Source organism: Podarcis cretensis, assembly GCF_951804945.1.
Source record: "Podarcis cretensis genome assembly, chromosome: 14".
NCBI lineage: Eukaryota > Metazoa > Chordata > Lepidosauria > Squamata > Lacertidae > Podarcis > Podarcis cretensis.
Window position 1 is genome coordinate 31814000 of NC_137183.1, and position 21210 is coordinate 31835209.

The window sequence follows — 21210 nt, forward strand, 5'->3', positions numbered from 1 at the left end:
CTATTATAGCATCCTGCCAGCCTCCAAATCTACACAGAGTATCGGTACAAGTTGTGCTTAAACCATCCATCAACAATTCTCAATCGCTTCCTTCTGAATAGAAACACTGAGTGACCTGGGTTTATCTCATGGAGCCAGTCACAATATCAAGCAAAACTCACAATATCAAGCAAAAACATCACCTGGCGGCCCTAAAATGTAATTGACATAAGTTCATATGAACACAGAAGAGCCTTGCTGGATGAGGCCAATAGCCCATCTAGTCCAGCATCCTCGTTTCACAAAGGCCAGCCAGATGCTCCAAAGGGAAATCTGCAGGCGGCCCGTGAGAACAAGAGCCCTCTCCCCTCCTGTGATTTCCAGCAACTTCTATTCAGAAGTATTGCTGCCTGTAACTGCAGAGGCACAGCATTCATAGTCACTGATAGCCTTATTCTCCATGAATTGGTCAAGTCCTCATTTAAAACCATTGGCGGAGGATGCTATACAATGAATTGAAGAAAATGTTTAAAATGACATTTGTAAAAAAACCCAGAAGCATTTTTGTTAGGGATTGTAGGACAAGACCTGCCAAGAAAAACAAAGAACTTATTTATGTATGCTACAACAGCGGCAAGTGTCTTGATAGCACAAGGATGGAAGAATGAGGAAATCCCAACGAAAGAACAGTGGCAAGAAAAATTGATGAGCTATGCAGAGTTGGCTAAACTGGCATAGAAACTGCGGGACAAGGACAACTGTGACTTTAAGGAAGAATGGGAACTTTTTACAAATTATCTAAAAAGACAACAAAATGAACTGGACTCCTTGGCAGGTTTTGAATAAACATACACAAATTTATTGGTTGATAACATGATAGATAGATAAGGTACAGATATGTATAATTTTATAACATGCAGAGAATAATATATGCAGAGAAATCAGAGAGAGGGGCTGAGGGAAGTCCTTGGGGGGAGGGGGGAGGGATGGAAGGGGGTGGGGAAAAGGGGGGAAAATAATGTACGCGATTACACGATTTGATAATTTGTTACATTGAAATTGCTTAATAAAAACATTTTTTTAAAAGCCACTGGTGGAGGAAGGGGTGTGTGGTGGGTGCAGCCTGCCCGGGTGTCATCGTCATCCGGGGGGGGGGGAGTGCAGGGGCAGAGGAAGGGGTGTGTGGTGGAGACGGGTCGTCCTGGGTGTCACCACTGAGGGGGGTGACAAAATGCCAGGCAACACTCAACACAGGGCCTGCAGTGCGCCCGAGCCGCGTGTCTCTCCTGGGAGTGACATGGTGGCTTTGGCACATGAAGGCTCTGCACTGCCCCAAATGGTCTGCCCACTGCCTCCCCTGCAGCTGTAGGGTGGCTGAGTGGGAGGAGGCAGGCAGACTCCTTGGAGGCCCCGCGGAACGTCCTGCCGCAGCTGGCCCCGCCCCCCGCAGATGGCTTGCTCCGCCTCTGTTTAAAGCCACCCAAGTTAGTGGCCCCCATGGCCACCTGTGGGTTTGAGTTCCACAATTTAACTATGCGCCACATGAAGGACTTTCATTTCCCTGTCCCGAATCTTACCACATTCCAATGGTGAACATTTAGAACAAAGGTGCATAAATCCCAAGGCCTTGAGAGACAATATCGAAAGCTTGACTACAAAGTGCTATATAGCAAGTTGACACTTCAATCTTTGCTTATAAAACGGTGGTACAAAAGGAAGGCTGTTAAATGGGGAGTCCTGCTTGAATGAAGAACAGAGGGAAGTTGCATCGGTTAGGATGTGTCAGATTGGAACAACCAGTCTTGAAGCTCTTCAGAGTTAGATAATTACAGACTCGCTCATTTATTGCAAAAAGAGAGCAGAGTAATTGAAATAGAGAAGCCTCTGATCCAGGAAAAACTCCTGTACAGTGGTACCTCGGGTTACATACGCTTCAGGTTACATACGCTTCAGGTTACAGACTCTGCTAACCCAGAAATAGTGCTTCAGGTTAAGAACTTTGCTTCAGGATGAGAACAGAAATCGTGCTCCGGTGGCACAGCAGCAGCAGGAGGCCCCATTAGCTAAAGTGGTGCTTCAGGTTAAGAACAGTTTCAGGTTAAGAATGGACCTCCAGAACGAATTAAGTACTTAACCCGAGGTACCACTGTACTTGGAACACCTTAGCCATGTGGCCATAGGATAAGACCCAACACCGCTCAGCTGCAGCCTACAGAAAATGCCACATTTCTGAATGTGCCACCCTCTCAGTGTAAGATAACTACCACCTTGGCTCCAGCAGCCCTCTTTGATTCAAATCAGAGCAGCTGAAGAAGGCGGAAGCTGGAACGCTTTTTTCTGCAAAGACTTTAATATCTCTGTTTTGTTAGCCCAGCTGCCTGCATTTTTGGACTCTCGGGGAGAGGGGTGTCAGCTGCTATCTTGAACACCCGTGCTTCAAAATGCTCAAAATTATGTCGCTGACCTTAGCTGTCCTCGCCCAAAAGCAGCCTTCCCCAACCTGGTGCCCTCTAGATGTTATTGGAGTACAAGGATACTCTGGTGGTGCCACAGCAGCAAATAGCCTTGGGAGGGGAAAGGGAAATAATTCATCCCTCCCCCTTCCTCTGTCCTCCACCCTCCACCCCTTTGAGAGGCTTGCAAGCCAGGGGAAGGGCTGTAGCTCAGGGGTAGAGTACCTGCTTTCCATGCACAAGGTACCTGGTTCAATCCCCAGCATCTCCAGGTATGGCTGGGAAAATCTTCTGTCCAAATCCTGGAGTGCTGCTGCCAGTCAGTGTAGAGAATACTGAGCTAGATGGACCAATGGTCTGACTCAATGTAAGGCAGCTTCCTATACAAGGCTCCTGTTCCTGTACAAGGCTGCTTGAGCCCTGAGTGAGAGCATTTCTAAGCAGGTGGGGATGCGCTGCAACATTTTGTTGCAGCAGGGTATTGTCTGACCTGTCATGTGGAAATCCCCAAGAAAGGGTCATCTAGTCTAACATTTAGAAATCACAGCTAAAGATTCCCTGCCAAAGAGCCAGCCAACCTCTGTTTATAAACCTCCACTGAAGGAGCGTCCATGACCTTTCAAGGAAGTCTGTCCTTATAATTTGAATCCATTGGTTTGAGTCCTCCCCTCTGGAACAGGAGAAAACAAGCTTGCTCCATCTTCCATGTGACAGCCCTTGAGATATTTGAAGATGCCTATCATATATCCTCCCAGTCTTCTCTTTACCAGGATAAACATACCCAATTCCCTCAACTGTTCTTCATAAGGCTTGGCTTCCAGACACTTTATCATCTTGGTTGCCCTTCTCTACATACCTTCCAGCTCGTCAATATCCTTCTTAAACTGTGGTGCCCAGAACTGGGCACACAACTCGAGGTGGGCTCTGACCAAGGCAGAATAGAGTTGGACATCCCTTGATCTGGACACCATACTTCTGCTGATGAAGCCAAGAATTGCATTAGCTTCTTTTTTTAATGCCGCATCACACTGTTGACTCACGTTAAGCTTGTGATCTACTAGACTGCTAGATCCTTATCGCATGTATTACTGTCAAGGCAGGTGCCCCCCATTCAATATTTGTGCATCTGTAAAACCTTACATTTGTCCCTATTGAAATTCACTGTGTTTCAGCCTAGTTCTCCAATCTGTTAAGGTCATCTTGAATCTTGAATCCATCTTCTGCAGTATTAGCTACCCATCCTAGTTTGCCATCACCTGCAAATCTGATGAACATCCCCACTATTCCTGCATCTAAGACATTTATAAAGATATCGAATTACACTGGACCCAGAACTGAGCCCTGCGGCACCCCAGTTGTCACTTTCCCCCAGGATGACTGGGATAGCTCAGTTGGTAGAACATGAGGCTCTTAATCTCGGGGTTGTGGGTTAAAGCCCCACTTTGGGTGAACGATTCCTGCACTGCGGGCGGTTGGACTAGATGACCCTTGTGGTCCCTTCCATGGTGTGTGTATGTGAGCTGTTTGGAGTTGGTGCTGCCAGTCCTGGGCTCACCCTGGTTGCCATGCTGCACTGGCACCAGGAACCCCTCAACCTGTCCCTTGGTCAATTTGAAGAACGGAACCAGTTTGCAGCAAGCTGATTAAACAGGTCTCCTGCCCTTCCGCTGCCTAGAGCATCTGCTGCTGCTTAAGCTCGTCTCTTGTTCTCTAATAAACTGGGAGGTCTTTGGATTAAGGGCTGGGCGGACAGATGCCACCATGCATGAATGCCTAGCCTGGCATGGCTGGCAGATCACAGAGGTAGAGGCAAAGAGGTTATTCTAGCAGGCTGCAGCCAGATGAACAGAGGGGCAAAGAGAGCAACAGGACGAGTCACCCCAGGACGAGACCCAGAATGATTTTCCTGAATGAGGGTGGCATAGTGAGGAGGTCCAAATCTGCACCATACATTTGAAGCACTTTAAAAACAGTCATGGCTTCCCCCAAGTAATTCTGGAAGCGGTAATTTTTAAGGCTGCTGAGAGCTGTGCTGGATTAGTTTAACAATCAAACACAACTCACAGGGGATTTATCGTTCTGGGAGTAGAATAAGGGCCTCCTAAAAATTATTGTAGCACCCTGCTTGTGGTTAACGCTTAGCTGGAATGAAATATTCAACGCAGCAATAGAGAAATTAAAATAATAATTTATTTGTCAGACAAATAAATGAGAGGCACAGTGGTATATGGTTACCAAGCTCTGGCCTGGCCTCCTGCCAATCTGGCCAGCACTTATATTTCCTTAATCCAGCCCCCTTGCTCCTCCTTTGGCTGCCTCTGTCCAATCAGCCTGGTTGAAATTCCTATTGGCTGTTTGCTAGAACCAATCACAAAAGATACACCCATTTCCTTTTGCCCTTTTATGGGAAACAAAAAGCTATATATTCTTCTATCTATAAATGACAAATAAGTAGTCATATATCTTACATGTGTCTCCACAAGGAACCTTAATTACCAGCTCACCTCTTGCCCTCCTTGCCCTATTGCCCTCCAAAACAAATGGTTAATCTTAAATTTTTATCTTAAACAGATGTCAAGGATCTTGAGTTCACATCATCATTGAAAGATCTCCTTCTTTTGGAGGTCTTTAAACAAAGGCCTGACAACCATATGTGTGGACTAATGATGTTTCCTGCTTGGCAGGGGGGCTGGGCTGATGGCCCCTGTGATCTCTTTCAACTATATGAAATAAGAATCTAGCATAAGGATTTAACATTTCTTAGCTTCTAAATCCTTTGCATAATTACATTTAAGCCAATATATTTAATACATAACATAAATAACCTTTTAAAAGGAAAAGAAATCTTAAAAGGATCTCAGTTTAAGAAAGAAACAACTTTAGAAAAAGACTTCCCAAAATACTCTCTTCCTTTCTGCCAGCCGGATGCTCTTGGCCTTTTAACCTTAGGAAAATATGGCTCAAGTTTAATGGGAGGCACATGGTTTTATTTTACTATTTACCAACTCTTAATTATGTTTTTCTCTGCTTTTTTATCTTCTGTAATATGTAGGGTCAGTGTAACCTTGGCTCTCAGCCTGTAATTCCCTTTTTACGACTTTGAGAATTGTTTTCTGCTATAAATCAGGGGGGCCCCTTGTCCAGGAGAATAAACATTGCCAAGGTTCTTAGGCAGCTGGTCTTCTGCCTGGCATGAAACATTTGAAAATCTTTAAGCTCATCTTAATATACAGGCCTTAATCAAAAATATAAGCTTCGATAAAAATGCAGGCTTATGATTAGATGCCTCATTATCAGTGCCCTTAACAAACTACAACTCCCAGAATTTTTTGGAGGGGGGGGACCTCCAAAGGGTTTTAAAAGCATGGTGTGAATGTGACTCTTGGGAGCAAACTGATATCCAAGAATTGCATCCATGCCGTATACATGGTTGTATGAAAAGTTATAGGATTTAAGCAGGAAGCTATGGAACATGCGCTGATCTGCTATGTATTTTGGAAAGCGGTTTGCCTGTCTGGTCTGTTCTTTAGGGGTTTGGACACCTCTTGAGATCTTGTCACCAAACTATGCTCAGGGGGCGGCAGTCTTCGGATGCTAGGCACCATTTTGCATCAAGATGGTGGACCAAAACATGACCTTGGCACGACTTCAGCTGATTCTTGGTGAGATGTGTCCAAACTCACAAATTACATCCATTAAAAAACCATATTTTTGTTTGTTTGTTTGTACAGATTCCTGGGCAGCGCCAGGCACTCCCTGCTAGGTCGAAATAAGAAGCTAAGACAAGTCTGCTAGATGAGGCCAGTGGCCCAAGTAGCTCAGCATCCTGCAGCTGACCAGATGTCCCAGTGGGAAACCCTCAATAGTACTTTGTCCACTTATGACTCCTAGCAGCTGCCACCTAAAGGCATAATGTACCAGTAGGTCTGCCCCAAAACCTTGGCAGGTGCAGATGTGGGATCACTTCTAACTGACCATATACAACCACGAGTGCAAATAATCATAAATGCACAATAAAAAGGACTTATGGGGGCACATATAATCCCTAATGATCTCCTCGAAATCATTCAGAGATCTCCTAGCAGATCCCAATCTACCTTCTTCCCACCTCCCAGCTTCAAGGCTGTTTGTCCTTTGCAAAGGCTTCACAGCTGCTCCCTGCTGAAAGCTCTTAATATTGGAAGATAGCCTTTTCCACTAAATAAGACTGTAATCGCTGTTTGGGATGGAGTGTCTGCCGGTTGACCTTTAGGCCCGGCTGTGACTTCTATGAGCGAAACATTAGCAGGGTGCAGAAACATCACCATTACGGCGGCCTGGGAGGTAATGAGACGGCAAAGGACCTCGCCCAGAGCAATGCGGCTGGTTAATAGACCAGGAAGTGCTGCTGATGCTCCAGTGCATTGAATACCTCTACCAGTTGAAGCCCTGCCTGCCATTCCTGGACTGGGAAAGCTTGGCCACAATAGTTCATGCACTGGTTACTTCCAAGACTGGAATACTGCAATGTGCTTTGTGTGGGCCTTCTGTTGCACTTGATCCGGAAGCTGCAGTGAGTGCAGAATGCTGCAGCACAATTGCTGACCAGAGTGAGGACTTTTCAGCATGCAACCCTAGTGCTCAGAGATCCGCACAGGTTGCCCATTTGCTACTGGGCAAAGTTCAGGACGTTAGTATACAGCATTCTTAACAACTTGGGGCATTTGTAAGGAATCAATCTTATAGCAGGTTGGCACCAACTGTACCTTCTGGAACTCCCTGCCTATTGATTTCAGGCAGGCCTTTTCACTGTACTCTTTTCAGCAGCTGCTAAAAACATTTTTCTTTAGACACGGCTACCCAGTTATCTTGAATGTTCATGTGCTTTTAGCATATTGCTGGTTTTAGTTTCTGAACGTTTTAATTGTTTTTACTAATGTTATTGTTTTATTCTTTTTGTCTTGGAGTTGTTTTTTTAAACTATCAAGCAGTGTATACATTTTATGAAATGCATATTCAAAATACATTGCCTGAATTTGTCCAATCCTCTTTCAATGCCATCCAAGCTGGTAGCCATCCCTGCCTCTTGCAGGGAGTGAGTTCCAAATGCACTGTGTGAAAAAGGACTTCCTTTCATTTGTCCTGCACCTTCCAACATTCGGTTTCATTGGATGGCCCCATTGGTTCCCAGCATTATGGGGGAGAGAACAGGTGCTTGAAATGTCTTCAGTCAGTTCTGGTAGCTCTGCGACAGCAGACCCTGTCCAGGGGAACTGGACACGAATGAAACTGGGGTCTAGAACTGTGTTCCATGATCTGTCAGTCATGGAGCGGAAGCTGCTGGGATGTGGACTCAGGTTGCGGCGATCCAAGGTTTTAAGCAATTAAACAGAGCCAAAACAGGGTGGTGCTGTCCCTGCAGGTGGCAAAAATTCAGCCAAGGTTGGACCTGGAAACTTTCACCACTGTACTTTTGAGGGGTTTTGAAAATAGCAATTAAGCAGTATATATATTTTAAGAAGCAAATAAATAAAATTACAAAATAAATATACTTTAGTTATGCAAAAGGGGATTCAGGAGTGGAACAAATGTAAAAGGTTGTCCCAAAACTGGCTAAAGCAATTTTGCTCTCCTGCTGCCTGACTTATCTATACATCATTTCTGTGCCCCACCTTTGGTCTGCCAGGAGTACAGAGCAACCAAACCATATAAAAAAAGATAAAGGCAAGATAGCAATAAAATACTCATAATTTAAAAATATAAAATCCAATCTAACTTCCATACACCGTCACCATCAGAGTATTAAAACAGCACTAGCAACACACAATTGGATCCAAAGGCTTGAGTAAATAAAACTCAATTTTGTTCTGCCCATCTCATTTTCTTGGGGAGAAAATGTCAGGCTTCATCTTCAAGCCCCCCCCCATTTGCAGCCCCCCCTTTCCCTGTTTGGCACAAGCAAATGGAGTGAAGGGATTTTCAATCTGTTCACTCAAATGGAAGCATGCACTTATATGCATTAGCCTGCAGTAAGTAAAGGAAGTCATTTATTTATACCCCCACCCCCGTTTTCTGCCAGAAGAGAGAGAGGCTTCGTCACATCAGGAACCTAGAAGAAAAGGAATAAAATATACCGTGTAGCTGCCAAGGCCTGGGAACTCTGCTTGCCAGGTGGATTCCTGAGCCGCTAACTGGGCTGAGCCATCTCTAACCTGGCCCAATTGCCGCCCCTCCCTTTCCCAGGCTGTGCCCCCAGCACAAATGGCATCCTAGCCGGCCACCCAGCATGGCAGGGCTCCCTTCCCCCACTTTCCAATCCAGGGCATTTGGGATTCCACGATTGGGGGTGGGTGAAGCCGTTTAATCTGCCCTTTAATCTTGCTGCAGCGGATGCTGCTGCTTTCTTTGAGGCCTGGTCTCCAGGGGTTTGGGGGGGGGTCCTTGTAGGTAGTCCTTAGAACAGCCTCCCTGAGCCCGTTGCCCTCCAGATGTTTCAGACTATTGCTGTTTTTATTTCATTAATGTATTGCTTCCTAGGATGCACCTCCAGGCCACTTCACAATGCAATAGCAAACTACACAAGACAATTGCATAGGAACAGTTAAGACAATTGCACATAGGAACGCAAGTGTGGCGAACAAATCCTAGTCAGATTTATATTGCACAAGAGAAGCCAGAAAAAGGGAGGAATTAAGCTGTGATTCCTGCATTGCAAGGGGTTGGACTAGATGACCCATGGGGTCCCTTCCAGCTCTACAACTGTATGAGTCTATGAATACACAATTGGAACAGAACACATATTTTATGTCCTGACTTTTCCTCGACTCATCAGTCTGCCCCCCCACCCCCGATTTGTGTATATGAATTCTCCTGATTCTTTTTTTGATTTGCTTTTATACTGTTTCATTATTGATGTTAGGCTGATGTTTTCTTTGTCATGGATACTGTTTTTTATATTGGACGTAATAAACCAACAAGGAATTTTTTAAAAAAAATATTAAGCAGTTTAGAATGGCTTTGAAATAGATAAATGCTATTTCAAATCCAATGTAGATAGTAACTGAGGAGATATATAATTTATACTCTACTTGATTGTAAAAAACAAACAAACAAAAAACCCCACCTCAAAGCTGTCTACAAAAAAGGCAAAACAATAAAATTATTAGGAAAAACTAACAATACGTAATTTAAAACTTTAAAAAAGTTGTAATAACAATAGACTAAACCAGGACAAAACTTGCTAATCCCCTTCTTTGTTGAAAGAGGGGGAAAAAAATTAGCAGAGAAGACAACAGAGACAAGCACTTGTCTGAATTGCAGCGGAAGGGAGTTCTGCAGGGCAGGGCACAAAAGCCCTGATTCTGACATCATACAAATCCCATCAGCCCCAGCCAGCACAACTGCCCTCTCATCAGCCCTGGCATCCTGCTGGGTGCAAAACATCTGGAGGGCACCAGGTTGACAATGGCTGCCCCAGAGTCAGATTTTGCAGTACTGACTGAGCAGGGCTGGCTTTGTGCAAAACCTGCATTTTTTATTTATAGATAAGCTTCAGCCACTGCCAGCCCCCGGAAGGATATCCTGATCAAAGCCTTCCTTCCAGGCCCTCTGCTGGCTACCTACACAGTAGTGGGTTCAAATGCCAGAGCTGGTGCCAAGCCAAAGCAGCTGTCAAGATCTGAGAGTGGGTGGGTGGCTTGGCCGGATACCTCTTCTAGAAGCCTCCTTCCCATGCCAGAGGAGAAAAGGGAGGCCTTGTTCTTTCCACCAACGTCTCAGGCCCAGAGCTCGATGGAGAAGCCTTCGCCAAGTCTTCCATGCACTCTTGGCCGTGGCAATCCATCTGTGAAATGGGGATAATAACTGAGCCGTTTTGTCCCCTGTGAAAGAAAGGAACAGCCTCTGTCCACACCTTGTGGGAGCCTCACAAAACTGAGGAGCGGTCCGTGATCTGAGCCAGGAGGAGTGGCAAGAGCGTAAGCCCCTGAATCTCTTTCAGTGCAGGCAATGAGAGCCAGGGTGGTGGAGTGTTGATTAATGGCTCAGGTTCCCCACTGGTTGGGTCAATTGTTATCTGATCTGCCTCACAGGGTTGTGGTGAAGATCAGGGGCAGGTCAGAGGGAAGGAATCAGCTCCCCTTCCGTGAGCAACTTGGAAGAAAGTCAGTATATAAATTTAGCCAATAAAGAAATGACCAGCATTAAAATAACAAACAAAACGACAGCAGAAGCCTTTCCTTCTCCCTAAGTAACCTGCTGCAAACTCCTCCTGCAAGACCAAATACCGCCTCCTACAGGTGCCCTTTAATTTTGCTGCGGGTTCAAGAACGTCCTCTGCTTATGCTCAGAAACTACCACCCCTGGCACTGGGCAAGACATTTCAAGCTCTGCGTCGATAACCCCACTTTAGCCCAAGTGCTTTGGGGCGAACGAAAGAGAGGGGACCCCAGTCCTTCGAGACTCTCTGCACATGCTTGGCTGCCCTCTGTTCTTTCTCAAAACGTCCCCGAAAAGGCCTTCGAGGCTGAGAGTCTTTCCCGTCCTTCCAGGCCGGGCATTCTGCACGCGCTCAGAGACCCTCTCGCTCTGCGCCGCTGCTCTTCCCCTTCCCCTCCACCACCCCAGCGGCGGCGACGGCGGCAACCACATCGAGCTTCCTCGGCGGAGAAGAGGCGGGAGGGAAGCCGGGAAGCAGAGGTGGGGGCTCCGCCCGGATGCCCCCCGCCCTCGGCCCCCCGCCCAGGCGAGGCTGCGGCGGGATCCGCCTTCCTTCCGGAGCGGCGGCGGCGGCGGCGGCTGCAGCAGCAGCAGGAGCAGAGCGCGGCGAGGCGTCGCGTCGCGTTTGCAGCTCCAGCGCGCCCGGACCATGGAGGGCTCGCCGCTGCCGCCACCAGGGGAGAAGGAGGCGGCGGCAACAGCCCGAGCCGGAGCCGGAGCCGGGAGGAGCCCCAGCGCAGCCGGGCAGCGCTAGCCGCCGCGGCGCCGCCGCAAAGCAGCCGAGCCCGGTCCCCGCCCGCCCGCCAGGCGCTGCGCTCCGGCCGCCGCTGCTACCGCCGCGCGTCTCCATTGCGCGCAGCATCTGCAGCCGCCGCCGCAGGAGGAGGAGAAGGCGACACCCCACCTCCGCGCCCGCCCGGGACCCGATCCGAGCCGGCGGGGATGCGCGGGCTCTGAGCGCCCCTCGCCCTCCGGCCCTCCGCGCCCCCGGGGGCCGGTCTCCCCGCGGTCGCCATGGGCAAAGACCAGGAGCTGATGCAGGCGGTGAAGGCGGAGGACATCGGGGCGGTGCAGAAGCTGCTGCAGAGGCCCAAGCCGGGCAAAGCCAGTGAGTGACCAGCGCTATCCTCCCCCCCCCCAATTAATTCCTCGATTTAATTCCTCTTCCCCCACCTGGCCTTTGAAAGAATAAAAATAGGAATGGGATGCAACCCAGAGCGCGCCTTCTGCCTGGATGGATGCCCAGCTCCTGGGGTGGGTGGGGGGAGGGAGTCTAGGGGAAGGATCCCTTCCCCAGATGGCATCAGGAACCTCTTTGCAGAGGGTGGGGCGGAGGGGGCTGCTGTTGCTCTTCTGCATTATGCTGCCCCTCCTCCCGCCAGTGACCCCCCCCCAGATATTCACCCACACCCAGCCAGGGTGGTTCCTGCTCATTCCCTTATTGCAGGCTGGCATTGGGGTTTTAGTTGGCTCTGAGCCCATCTCCCCCCCCCCCGGAGGAGGGGGTGTCCAGAGCTGCTGGGGGAAGGGGCATTTGCCTAAACAAGGCTGGATGTTGTGGCATTCCACAGTGCCACCCCGAGTGACTCTCAGCTGGCCCATGTAAACAGGCTTTACGCTGGTGATGTGTGTGTTTTTTGTGGGGGGAGGGAGGCGAGATGAAATTCAGCGTTACTCGCCTCGCCACACATTACTGCTCCACACCCACCTGCCCACTCACATGGCAAACTGGCATGGGGGGGGGTGGCAAGGAAGGTGCCACGCTTAGCCACTGGGGTGTCTCTCCTGCTGGGTTTGAACTCTCGAGTGCAACTGAGTGAGAGACGAGCTCCTCTCCTGTTAGCCAGTGGCTGTTGCCCCAGGTTGCATTTTCTATTTGATATCAGCGACATAGCAGAGAATTGCCTTGGCGCTGGCACCAAGTGGATTAAGGGAGGCTGAAGCGCTCTGCGAGGGCAAAGTGGTTCCGAGTGCCTCGAGGGAGCTGGCGCCTGAGTGCCAAGGCCGTGTGTAGTGCCTCTGGCGCCATACCCATCCCTGGGTTGTAGTACGCTGCTTGCTGCCCGCTCTCCAGATAAGAGGTGCCCGCTGTGGCTTCCCTTCTGCACTTTGAGAAGTGTCAGACTGGCAAGGGGATGTGGGCATCCTTCCCTCCTTGGCCTGGAACGAGCGGCCCTTTCTGGGCTAGGTCTGGCTCTAAGGGGAGCTGTGTGGCCGTAATTTTTCACCTGTTATAGCTGGCTTGGCCAGTCCTTTCTGAAATGCTTTCCTGTAGCTGCGTGCAAGGATGGCTGGATTTTATTTTATTTTTGCGGAGAAGGAACTGATTTTTGAGCTGCCTGTGACATCTTAGCTAGGGGAAACTGGGATCAGATTGGTGCTCAATTTCTAGAAGAGGTATCAGATTTCCACTCCATCTGAAAGCATGTGGGAGGAACTCCATCTGGCTGGTCCTCGGATGTGTGTGCGGATTCCCGGTCAATACTCTGTGATGTATGGAGCATTTGAGCCTTGCATTGAAAATAGGCTGGGAAGTCTGAGGCCTGGGAATCTGGAGACTTGTTGCCCCTCCAGACATCCTATTAGTTGTGCATTTGTCATGTTTTGTGCTCAGGGTGGTTAGACGTCGTCCTCTTTTTAGAACAGTTTGCAATTGCAGAAGTTTCACAGCGGTCAGACTGCTTCCATTTCCCAGTGGTGCATGTCCTGCGCTTTCCTGCTTAAATCTTGTAAGTTTTCATGCCACAAGTGTTCCCGAGTGGTGTGTCATTCTACTTTGGTTGCGCTATAGCGCAAGAGTGCCCCTCTGGATGGCAATAATGCAATAACATTGGGGGACAATCGCAGAACAACTGATAAAAGCAGAGTGACATGCGGATGGCAGTGGCGTAGCGTGGGGGGTGCAGGGGGGGCCGGCCGCACCGGGCGCAACATCTGGGGGTTAGGGTTATGGGGCGCAAATCCACGGGTTAGGGGGTGCAAATCCACGGGTTAGCGGGCGCAAATTACTTGCCTTGCCCCGGGTTAGGGGGCGCAAATTACTTGCCTTGCCCCGGGTGCTGACAACCCACGCTACGCCGCTGGCTGGGTTGGTGCCCCTGAAAAGGTCTCTGCCGCAAATGGGTCTGGGGTTTGCTTTCCAGGCAGATCACCATGGGATTCAGGATCTTGTTCCCCTTACAAGGGATTCCCTTCCTTACATTACCTGATTCTTGCCGTGGTCGACAGCAGAAGTTCAGAAGTCTGTCCTTTTATTTGTATACTGCTTTTCTTGCATGCGTGGCACTCAAAGGGGGTTTGTTCACCCCACCATCTCGTTGAGGCTGAGCCCACTGTGTTTGTGTGAGAGATGGGGAAAATCTGCTTTGTGCAGCCTGCTGTGCTTCCCAGCTAATGGGTGTGTGCATGTTGCAGCGTCAATTGCCCAATGCCAGGACTTTGCAGAAATGCTGAGTTCCTGCAGCTTTCTTGGCCTTTGGACAAACACTTCTCGCCTCTGAGACCTGGGCGTGATTGCAGGTGATGCAGCCTTGAGTTGGGCTTCTTCACGCTCGCACACAGGAATGCACCGACCTGCGCTTCCTGGAAGTTCTGCCTCCAAATTGGAAATCCTTCGACTGCAACCCCTGTCCAAGAGGGTTTCTCATCTCTGGCGCTACCTAATAATAGCCGCTCTGCCCCACTTGAAACCTATGTATTTATTTTGAATGAAGCGATCCTGTAGCAGCTGGGGGAATGCTTTTAGGGACAGAATGCATGAGAGATTTCTGGGGTCTGTCTTTTGAGGGACTGGGATTGCCCAAAGCCCCTTATTCTATTCATATAAGAAATATATATACCACTTTGTCAAAAAGCTGCAGGGCAGTTTGCAACATATTAAACAACGCAATGTCTGTGCGTAACATAATATCAGTAAAATACACACTCAAAAGAAATAAGATATAAATAATGATATAAATACAATTCATAATAAGCAGTAAAGGTAAAGGGACCCCTGGCCATTAGGTCCAGTCATGACCGACTCTGGGGTTGTGGCGCTCATCTCGCTTTATTGGCCGAGGGAGCCGGCGTACAGCTCCCGGGTCATGTGGCCAGAATGACTAAGCCACTTCTGGCGAACCACAGCAGCGCACGGAAACGCCATTTACCTTCCCGCCGGAGCGTACCTATTTATCTACTTGCACTTTGACGTGCTTCCGAACTGCTAGGTGGGCAGGAGCAGGGACCGAGCAATGGGAGCTCACCCCGTCACGGGGATTCAAACCACCGACCTTCTGATCGGCAAGTCCTAGGCTCTGTGGTTTAACCCACGGTGCCACCCGCGTCCCTTTAATAAGCAGTAGTGTCAAGTTATTTGTATGCTATTTTGGTCACAGATATCCTCATCCAAAAGCCTGCTAGAAGGAGTCAACTGTTTCCTTAAAAAAAAAAAAAAGTGGTTAGATAGACTGCAGTAGGAAGAGCATTTTTCAGATGTGGAGCCACTACTGAAAAGGCCCTTCTCTTGGATCCTGTCACTGCATACTCATCCACTAACCTCAGAACATGAGGTCAGTGACAAAGTCAGGTGAAAGGGCTCTTGGTGGTTGCTCTGAAAACCATTGTTGGAAAAATGGGGAGGCCTATCCTCTCATTTGTGTGGGCAATAAGCAGGAGATGGGAGTTGGGTAGATGCCCAGATACTCAGGCCTCATGTGGAGATGAAGAGGTCTCTCTTCTGCCCCCAACCCATTAAATATTTTATCTAGGTACTACTGTCCTAGGCTATTCAGTGGGAGCCATCTCCACCCCCAGACTCTTAGCTGGATATGGTCAGGGCTGCTGTGGGTCAGTGACCCCAGACTGCAGAAAAGGCGAAGCTGGTTCTGTTTTATGATGCCCCCCCCCCAAGTTTCACTGACGTTGTTCTAGCTGGGTGTTAGGTCTTATCATAATCCTGAAGGCAGAATAAGCTTGTACCATTATTATTATTATTGCTATTGCTGTTGTTGAGAGCAATTCAGAGCCTGTGATTTGGAGTCAGCCTTAAGTGCCACAGTTTTTGTCTAGAATTGGTAGTCAAACCAAGCTTTGTGGCCAGTGGGATCCTTCTCCCATCGATGGCTGACTTTGCTTTTTTGCCTACTTTTAAGGTCAGGGACTATAGTCTGCTCCCAGTGGTAGAAACTGAGATATAAAAGCTAGGAGCCAGATGGCACCTTACGCCAAGGTTTCAGTCGCCATAACGGAATGCGTAGGCACAGCACCGAGAGAGGAGCTGGGGTTGTGCTGCTGCATGAATCGGTTGGCTCACAAAGCGCCAAAATATGTGTGTCTTTTGGTGCCGTGCTGCCCTGCAGACCCACTGATTCGTGCAGCAGCACGGCACCAGAAGTGGCGATTGTTTCAATGCCGTGCTGTCCCGCAAGCCAGCTGACTGGTTTGGCATGGCAGCGGTGCCAGCCAGCTGGATGGAGATGTTAGTTGCAGTGGCGTAGCGTGGGGGGTGCAGGGGGGGCCGACCGCACCGGGCGCAACATCTGGGGTTAGGGCAAATCCACGGGTTAGGGGGCGCAAATCCACGGGTTAGGGGGCGCAAATTACTTGCCTTGCCCCGGGTGCTGACAACCCACGCTACGCCACTGGTTAGTTGCCAAACCTGGCAACCAGACATGTCCGCTTCCTCACCAAAGGCTGGTTGCCTGTTGCAGAATGCAGTTGGTGCCTGGTTAGTTTTGAGCACTCTCTGCTTCCCTTCCAGATTTGGGGAAGGGTCCTAGCTGAGTGGCAGAGCATCCACTGAAGATCTCAGGTTCAGTCTCCATAACTTCCAGGGAGGGCTGGGAAAAGACTCCTGCCTGAAACCCAGAGAGCTGCTGCCTGCCATTGTAGGCAATACTGAGCTAGATGCACCAAGAATCTGACTCTGTATATAAAGCAGCTTCTTGCGTTGCTATGAGTTAGAAGGGGTGACAGGGATGTCCCGGTTGGGCTGCTGTGGGGCTGAGGCACCCCTGCTGGTTCTGCCACACCCTGTGGCCAAACAGCTCCCTGCTTCCCCCTTTCCAGCCAAAGTTTACCTGGGCCAGGTGGAGAGATCAGCCATGCAGCTACCAAGATGACCTCTGTCCACCTCTGCGGTTCCAAGTTTGAGATGGTGCTTGGGGCTAATCGCACTTGTCGGAAGGCAGCCGTCGTGGTGAGAAGAAATATGTGAGTCTGCTCAAGGTGACTGGGATGACTTTAAGAGAGGACTGGAGAAATTCATGGAGGCGAATGAGGCTGCCAGTGGCTACCAGCCATGTTGCTTACGTTCTCCCTCCACTGTTGGTAGCAGTGTGCCTCTGAGCACCAGTTGCTGAGTATCAGTGGAGAGCACTGTGGTTGAGCTCAGGTCCTTCATTGAGGCTTCTCATTGGTTTATTTCATTTTTTTGCCTTTATACCCCACCTTTTCTCCTGGGAGCTCAAGGCAGTGCACGTGGTTCTCTGCTTCCTAACTTAATCCCCACAACAACCCTGTGAGGTAGGTGAGGATGAGAGAAGGCAGCGACTGGCCCAAGGTCACTAGGTGAGCTTTGTGGCCGAGTGGGGATTTGAACCCTGCTCTCTGGGGCCCTAGTCCAACACTCTAACCACTACACCACATTGGCTGTCAGGGGTTGGTCACTGTCAAAACAGAATGCAGGATTAGGTTCGCCCTCATTGGCCTGATCCAGCCATGTCAGCCTTCTGTACAGTAGTAACTAGCACGGTGTCCTTCAGATTGTGTTGGACTCCAACTCCAGTACAGCGTTTGAAATTCACCAGGTGTATTTTGCACCTGGCTATTGACCACTTGCTTCCAAATGAAGATACCTGGGCATCAGGATGGCACCTGACATCTCTGCCATCTGGAGGTGCATCCTGGGAGAACCACATGCTAGCAACACATCCTGCAGAATCTATCAGGTATATTCTCTCTGCACAATTGGATTTCATTTCTGGAATCAAAATGTTTTTTTTTCTGTGCAGCCTGAGCAAGAGCATTAATAAAAAGAGGTCAGAATAGGGCAATATATATGTGTGGACTCTCCTTGGATCAAGTGACTTTTCTTCCTTAAGTTCTCTAAACTTTTAAACTAGCTCAAGGGAATCATTAGAACTAGCCAGATGCTTAACTGAGAATCAGTCACAGCCAGGCAACCCAGCCAGATGGGTGGGGGTTATAAATAATAAAATTATTATTATTTGAAAAATAAGACTTTAGAGCGGGCTTACCCAAAAACGGCAACTAGACATTCTGTTTTGGAGACTGTAACCTTGGTTTAATGAGCCATTTGATGCCTATTTGAGTTTCTAACACTGCTCCAGTAATCTCTGATTATTAGTCATACTGGCTTGGGTTGAAGAGTTCAAAGGGCCCCACTAGATGTCCTTATTGTGCATTCATGCTCATTTGAGCTCATGATGGCATTAAGGTGCTTAGAGGGTGGATTGGATGACCCTTTGGGTCCCTTCCAACTCTACAATTGTTTTTGTGGAGCTACAGTTCTGCGTAGAGTTGTATTCTATGATTCTGTGACCCTGTTTTTAACACCCCTTGTACCTGCAAAAGTTTCACAGAGGCCACACCACTTCATGTACGATCTGCACATGTCCTGCAACTTCCCGCTGACACCCTGTAACTTTTCAGCTCACAGACATGGCGAGGCTTTGAGTTCTTCTGAAAGTGGACCCCTCTGGACAGCAATGATGCGAGGGAAGCTTCTCAGAACAACTGACAAAGCAGAATGATACGAGGCCAAACCAGCAGAAATGCACCCCTAATGCACTATTATTGCACCAATGTCATGTTGCAGAAAACACCTGCAAAAAACTCACCACCGCACTGGAGGGGGCCAGAGTCCAGCAACATCTGAGGAGGGGCATCACCATGGTGGCTGCTCCTGTCTTGGGAAGTTCAGCCTTGCAAATAAGTTGACCAGAAGCGCTGGCCTCCAGGTTCTCTTACTCAGCTTCTGGCTGGTGTAACCCTGTGTTAGTCATTTGCAGCCTGCAGGAAAATAAATAAGAACCAGGCCTGGTAAATTTCCCCTGCCTGGAAGTGATCATGATTTAGCCACTGGCAACCAACTGATTGACTGCTCCGAAGCCACAGCTGCAGGGTCTCTGTGCCAGGACACGGGGGTGAGATTCAGGACCTAGTTAGCTGCAGTTGTACATCATGGTAACTTCAAGGGTGGGGAGCCTGTGACCCTAAAGATGCTGTTTGTTTGTTTGTATATTATTGATTGCATTTATACCCCACCTCCAAGGAGTTCAAGGTGGCATGAAGGGTTCTCTACCTCCTTTTTTAAACCCCACAACTACCCTGTAAGGTAGGTTAGGCGGAGAAGCAGTGGTTGACCCAAGGTCAACCAGTAAGCTGTATGGCTGAGTGGGGATTCGAACCCTGGCCTCCCAGGCCCTAGTCCGATACACTAACCACTATGCTGCACTGGTTCTGTTGGAGTCCTGGCTCCTATCAGCTCCTGCCACCCTGGCCAGTGGTCCAGAATGGTGAACTTTGGGAGTCCAACAGCCTCAGGAGGGCTACAGATTTCCCATCCTTGTGCTAAGTCATAGTTAAAAGTTTCCTGTGAAGAGGTGATCCCTCTGCTGCTAGCAAGTGGGAACGATGGACAAAGATCCCTGACATAACACTGGGGTTGTGGGTTGCTTCCCGCAGAAACACCAAGAACAAACTCTGGCTTCAGATAAAAAAACCACAGTCCCCAGTTTGGACGCAGTGCAAAGCCAAGGGCCGTGGTTTGTTTCTCCCACTCTAGCAGGGTGGAGCAAAGCAGGGCACTCTGTTCATGCATAATAAACCTTTAACCACAGCTTACCATGAGGCGCAGACGCACTGTTCAGAAATGATCTGTTTGGGGATTGGAAATGTGTGGAAATGATTATTCTTATTTACAATAAAGGGCCTCATTATCGTACACATACCTTGCAGGTATTGACGATTTTTCTTTTGGGAAAGCTTTCTCCCCTTGAACTAGATACTCAGCAGATTTTTTCATCTTCAGATTGCAAACCTTGCTAATTCATATAACTGGGTAATAATACAATGGTTCCCACTCCACCCACCACATCGCTGATAATCTCCGCATTAGGAAGAGATTGTGACATGTAAGGTAGCTGTCCAAAATCTTATGAAGGTTGATTACAAAATGCACTCAGGGTTGGGGGGGGGATCAGAAGTACACAGGTTCCCCCATCCCACCCCAGTATCAAAAATTTGGGAATTTATGAATTTCCACATTACTGTCTGCCTACACATCATATATTTAAAGCACACACATCCCAAGAATCCTGGGAGCCATCAAGGGTAGTGTGGGGCAAATAGAAATAATTGAAAGCAAAATTAAGTTACTATCTAAAATGTATGACATATTATTGGAATGGGACACTAAAGATGAGGAAGTTAAGGATGTTATGATAAAATGGGCGATGGACCTGGGATATAATATAGAATATGAAAAATGGTCAAAATTATGGAATAATGGGATAAAATTTACGGCGAGTGTTACAATTAGAGAAAATTTAGAAAAGATGATATATAGGTGGTATATAACGCCAGTAAAATTAGGAAAGATGTACAAAACAGGAAACAAGGCCTGCTGGAAATGTAGAATAAAAGAGGGTAACTTCCTTCATATGTGGTGGACGTGTGAGGAAGTGAAGAAATTTTGGGACTTAATTTATAATGAGTTAAAAAAAATATTTAAATACACCTTTCCTAAAAGACCAGAAGCCTTTCTATTAGGAATTATTGGGGATGAAATCAGAAAAGAAGACAAAACCTTGTTTCAATATTCGACAGCAGCAGCCAGAATACTAATTGCACAAAATTGGAAAAGTACAAATATTCCAAGGGTGAGGGAGTGGCAATCTAAATTATTTGAATTTGTTGAATTAGCAAAAATGACACAAAAAATTAGAAACCAAAAAAATACAAAGTTTATTGGCGACTGGAATAAATTTATGGCATATATAGAAGGAAATCATAGAAACTTAACAACTATAGCAGGTCTGTTATAAAACTTACGATGTACAATCCAGTAACAATACCAGCTGCAGAAAACGGAGTTTTTTAATTAAGAAAACCGAATCCAGCAGGGAAGGAAGTCAGCTTGTATGTTTGAAATGGTTTTTGTCATGCATATCTGTTTTTCTGTCTTTTTTGTTTTGTCTTTTCTTTATTTTTGGTGCCTCTTTAATTTTTTCGCTCTCTATGTATGGGTTTTGATATTTTTGTTGGTTGTAAAGGAAATTCAATAAAAAAGAACTTTTTTAAAAAAAGGGTAGTGTGGGGTAAGCTACAGTTCCCATGATACTTTGGCGGCAGGGTGTGGGTTTTAATTGTGCTTTTAATTCACTGTACACTGCTGAGAGTGCACTGACTGGCAGTAGCTCTCCAGGGTTTCAGGCAGGAGTCCCTCCCAGCCCTACCTGGAGATGCCAGGGTTTGAACTCAGGACTTTCTGCATGCAAAGCAGATGCTTTGTGGCTGAGCTACAGCCCTCCCCCTGTGGTCATCTGTGTTTACATGCCCAGCTAACGCTGCGCTTGAC

General features: G+C 48.0%; 1 protein-coding gene across 4 annotated transcripts in view; it reads left to right on the forward strand.

Moving 5' to 3' along the window:
• Positions 1-11501: 11501 nt before the first annotated feature.
• CASKIN1 (CASK interacting protein 1) overlaps positions 11502-21210 on the forward strand; it is a 117493-nt gene continuing 107784 nt past the window's right edge. For 2 of the 4 annotated variants that reach the window (XM_079952743.1, XM_079952744.1), the window contains exon 1: positions 11502-11736. In XM_079952743.1, the coding sequence (XP_079808869.1) occupies positions 11643-11736 (94 nt within the window). In that variant the 5' untranslated portion in view covers positions 11502-11642. The remainder of the gene's footprint in view (positions 11737-21210) is intronic. The other 2 variants (XM_079952745.1, XM_079952746.1) reach the window with 2 other exon arrangements.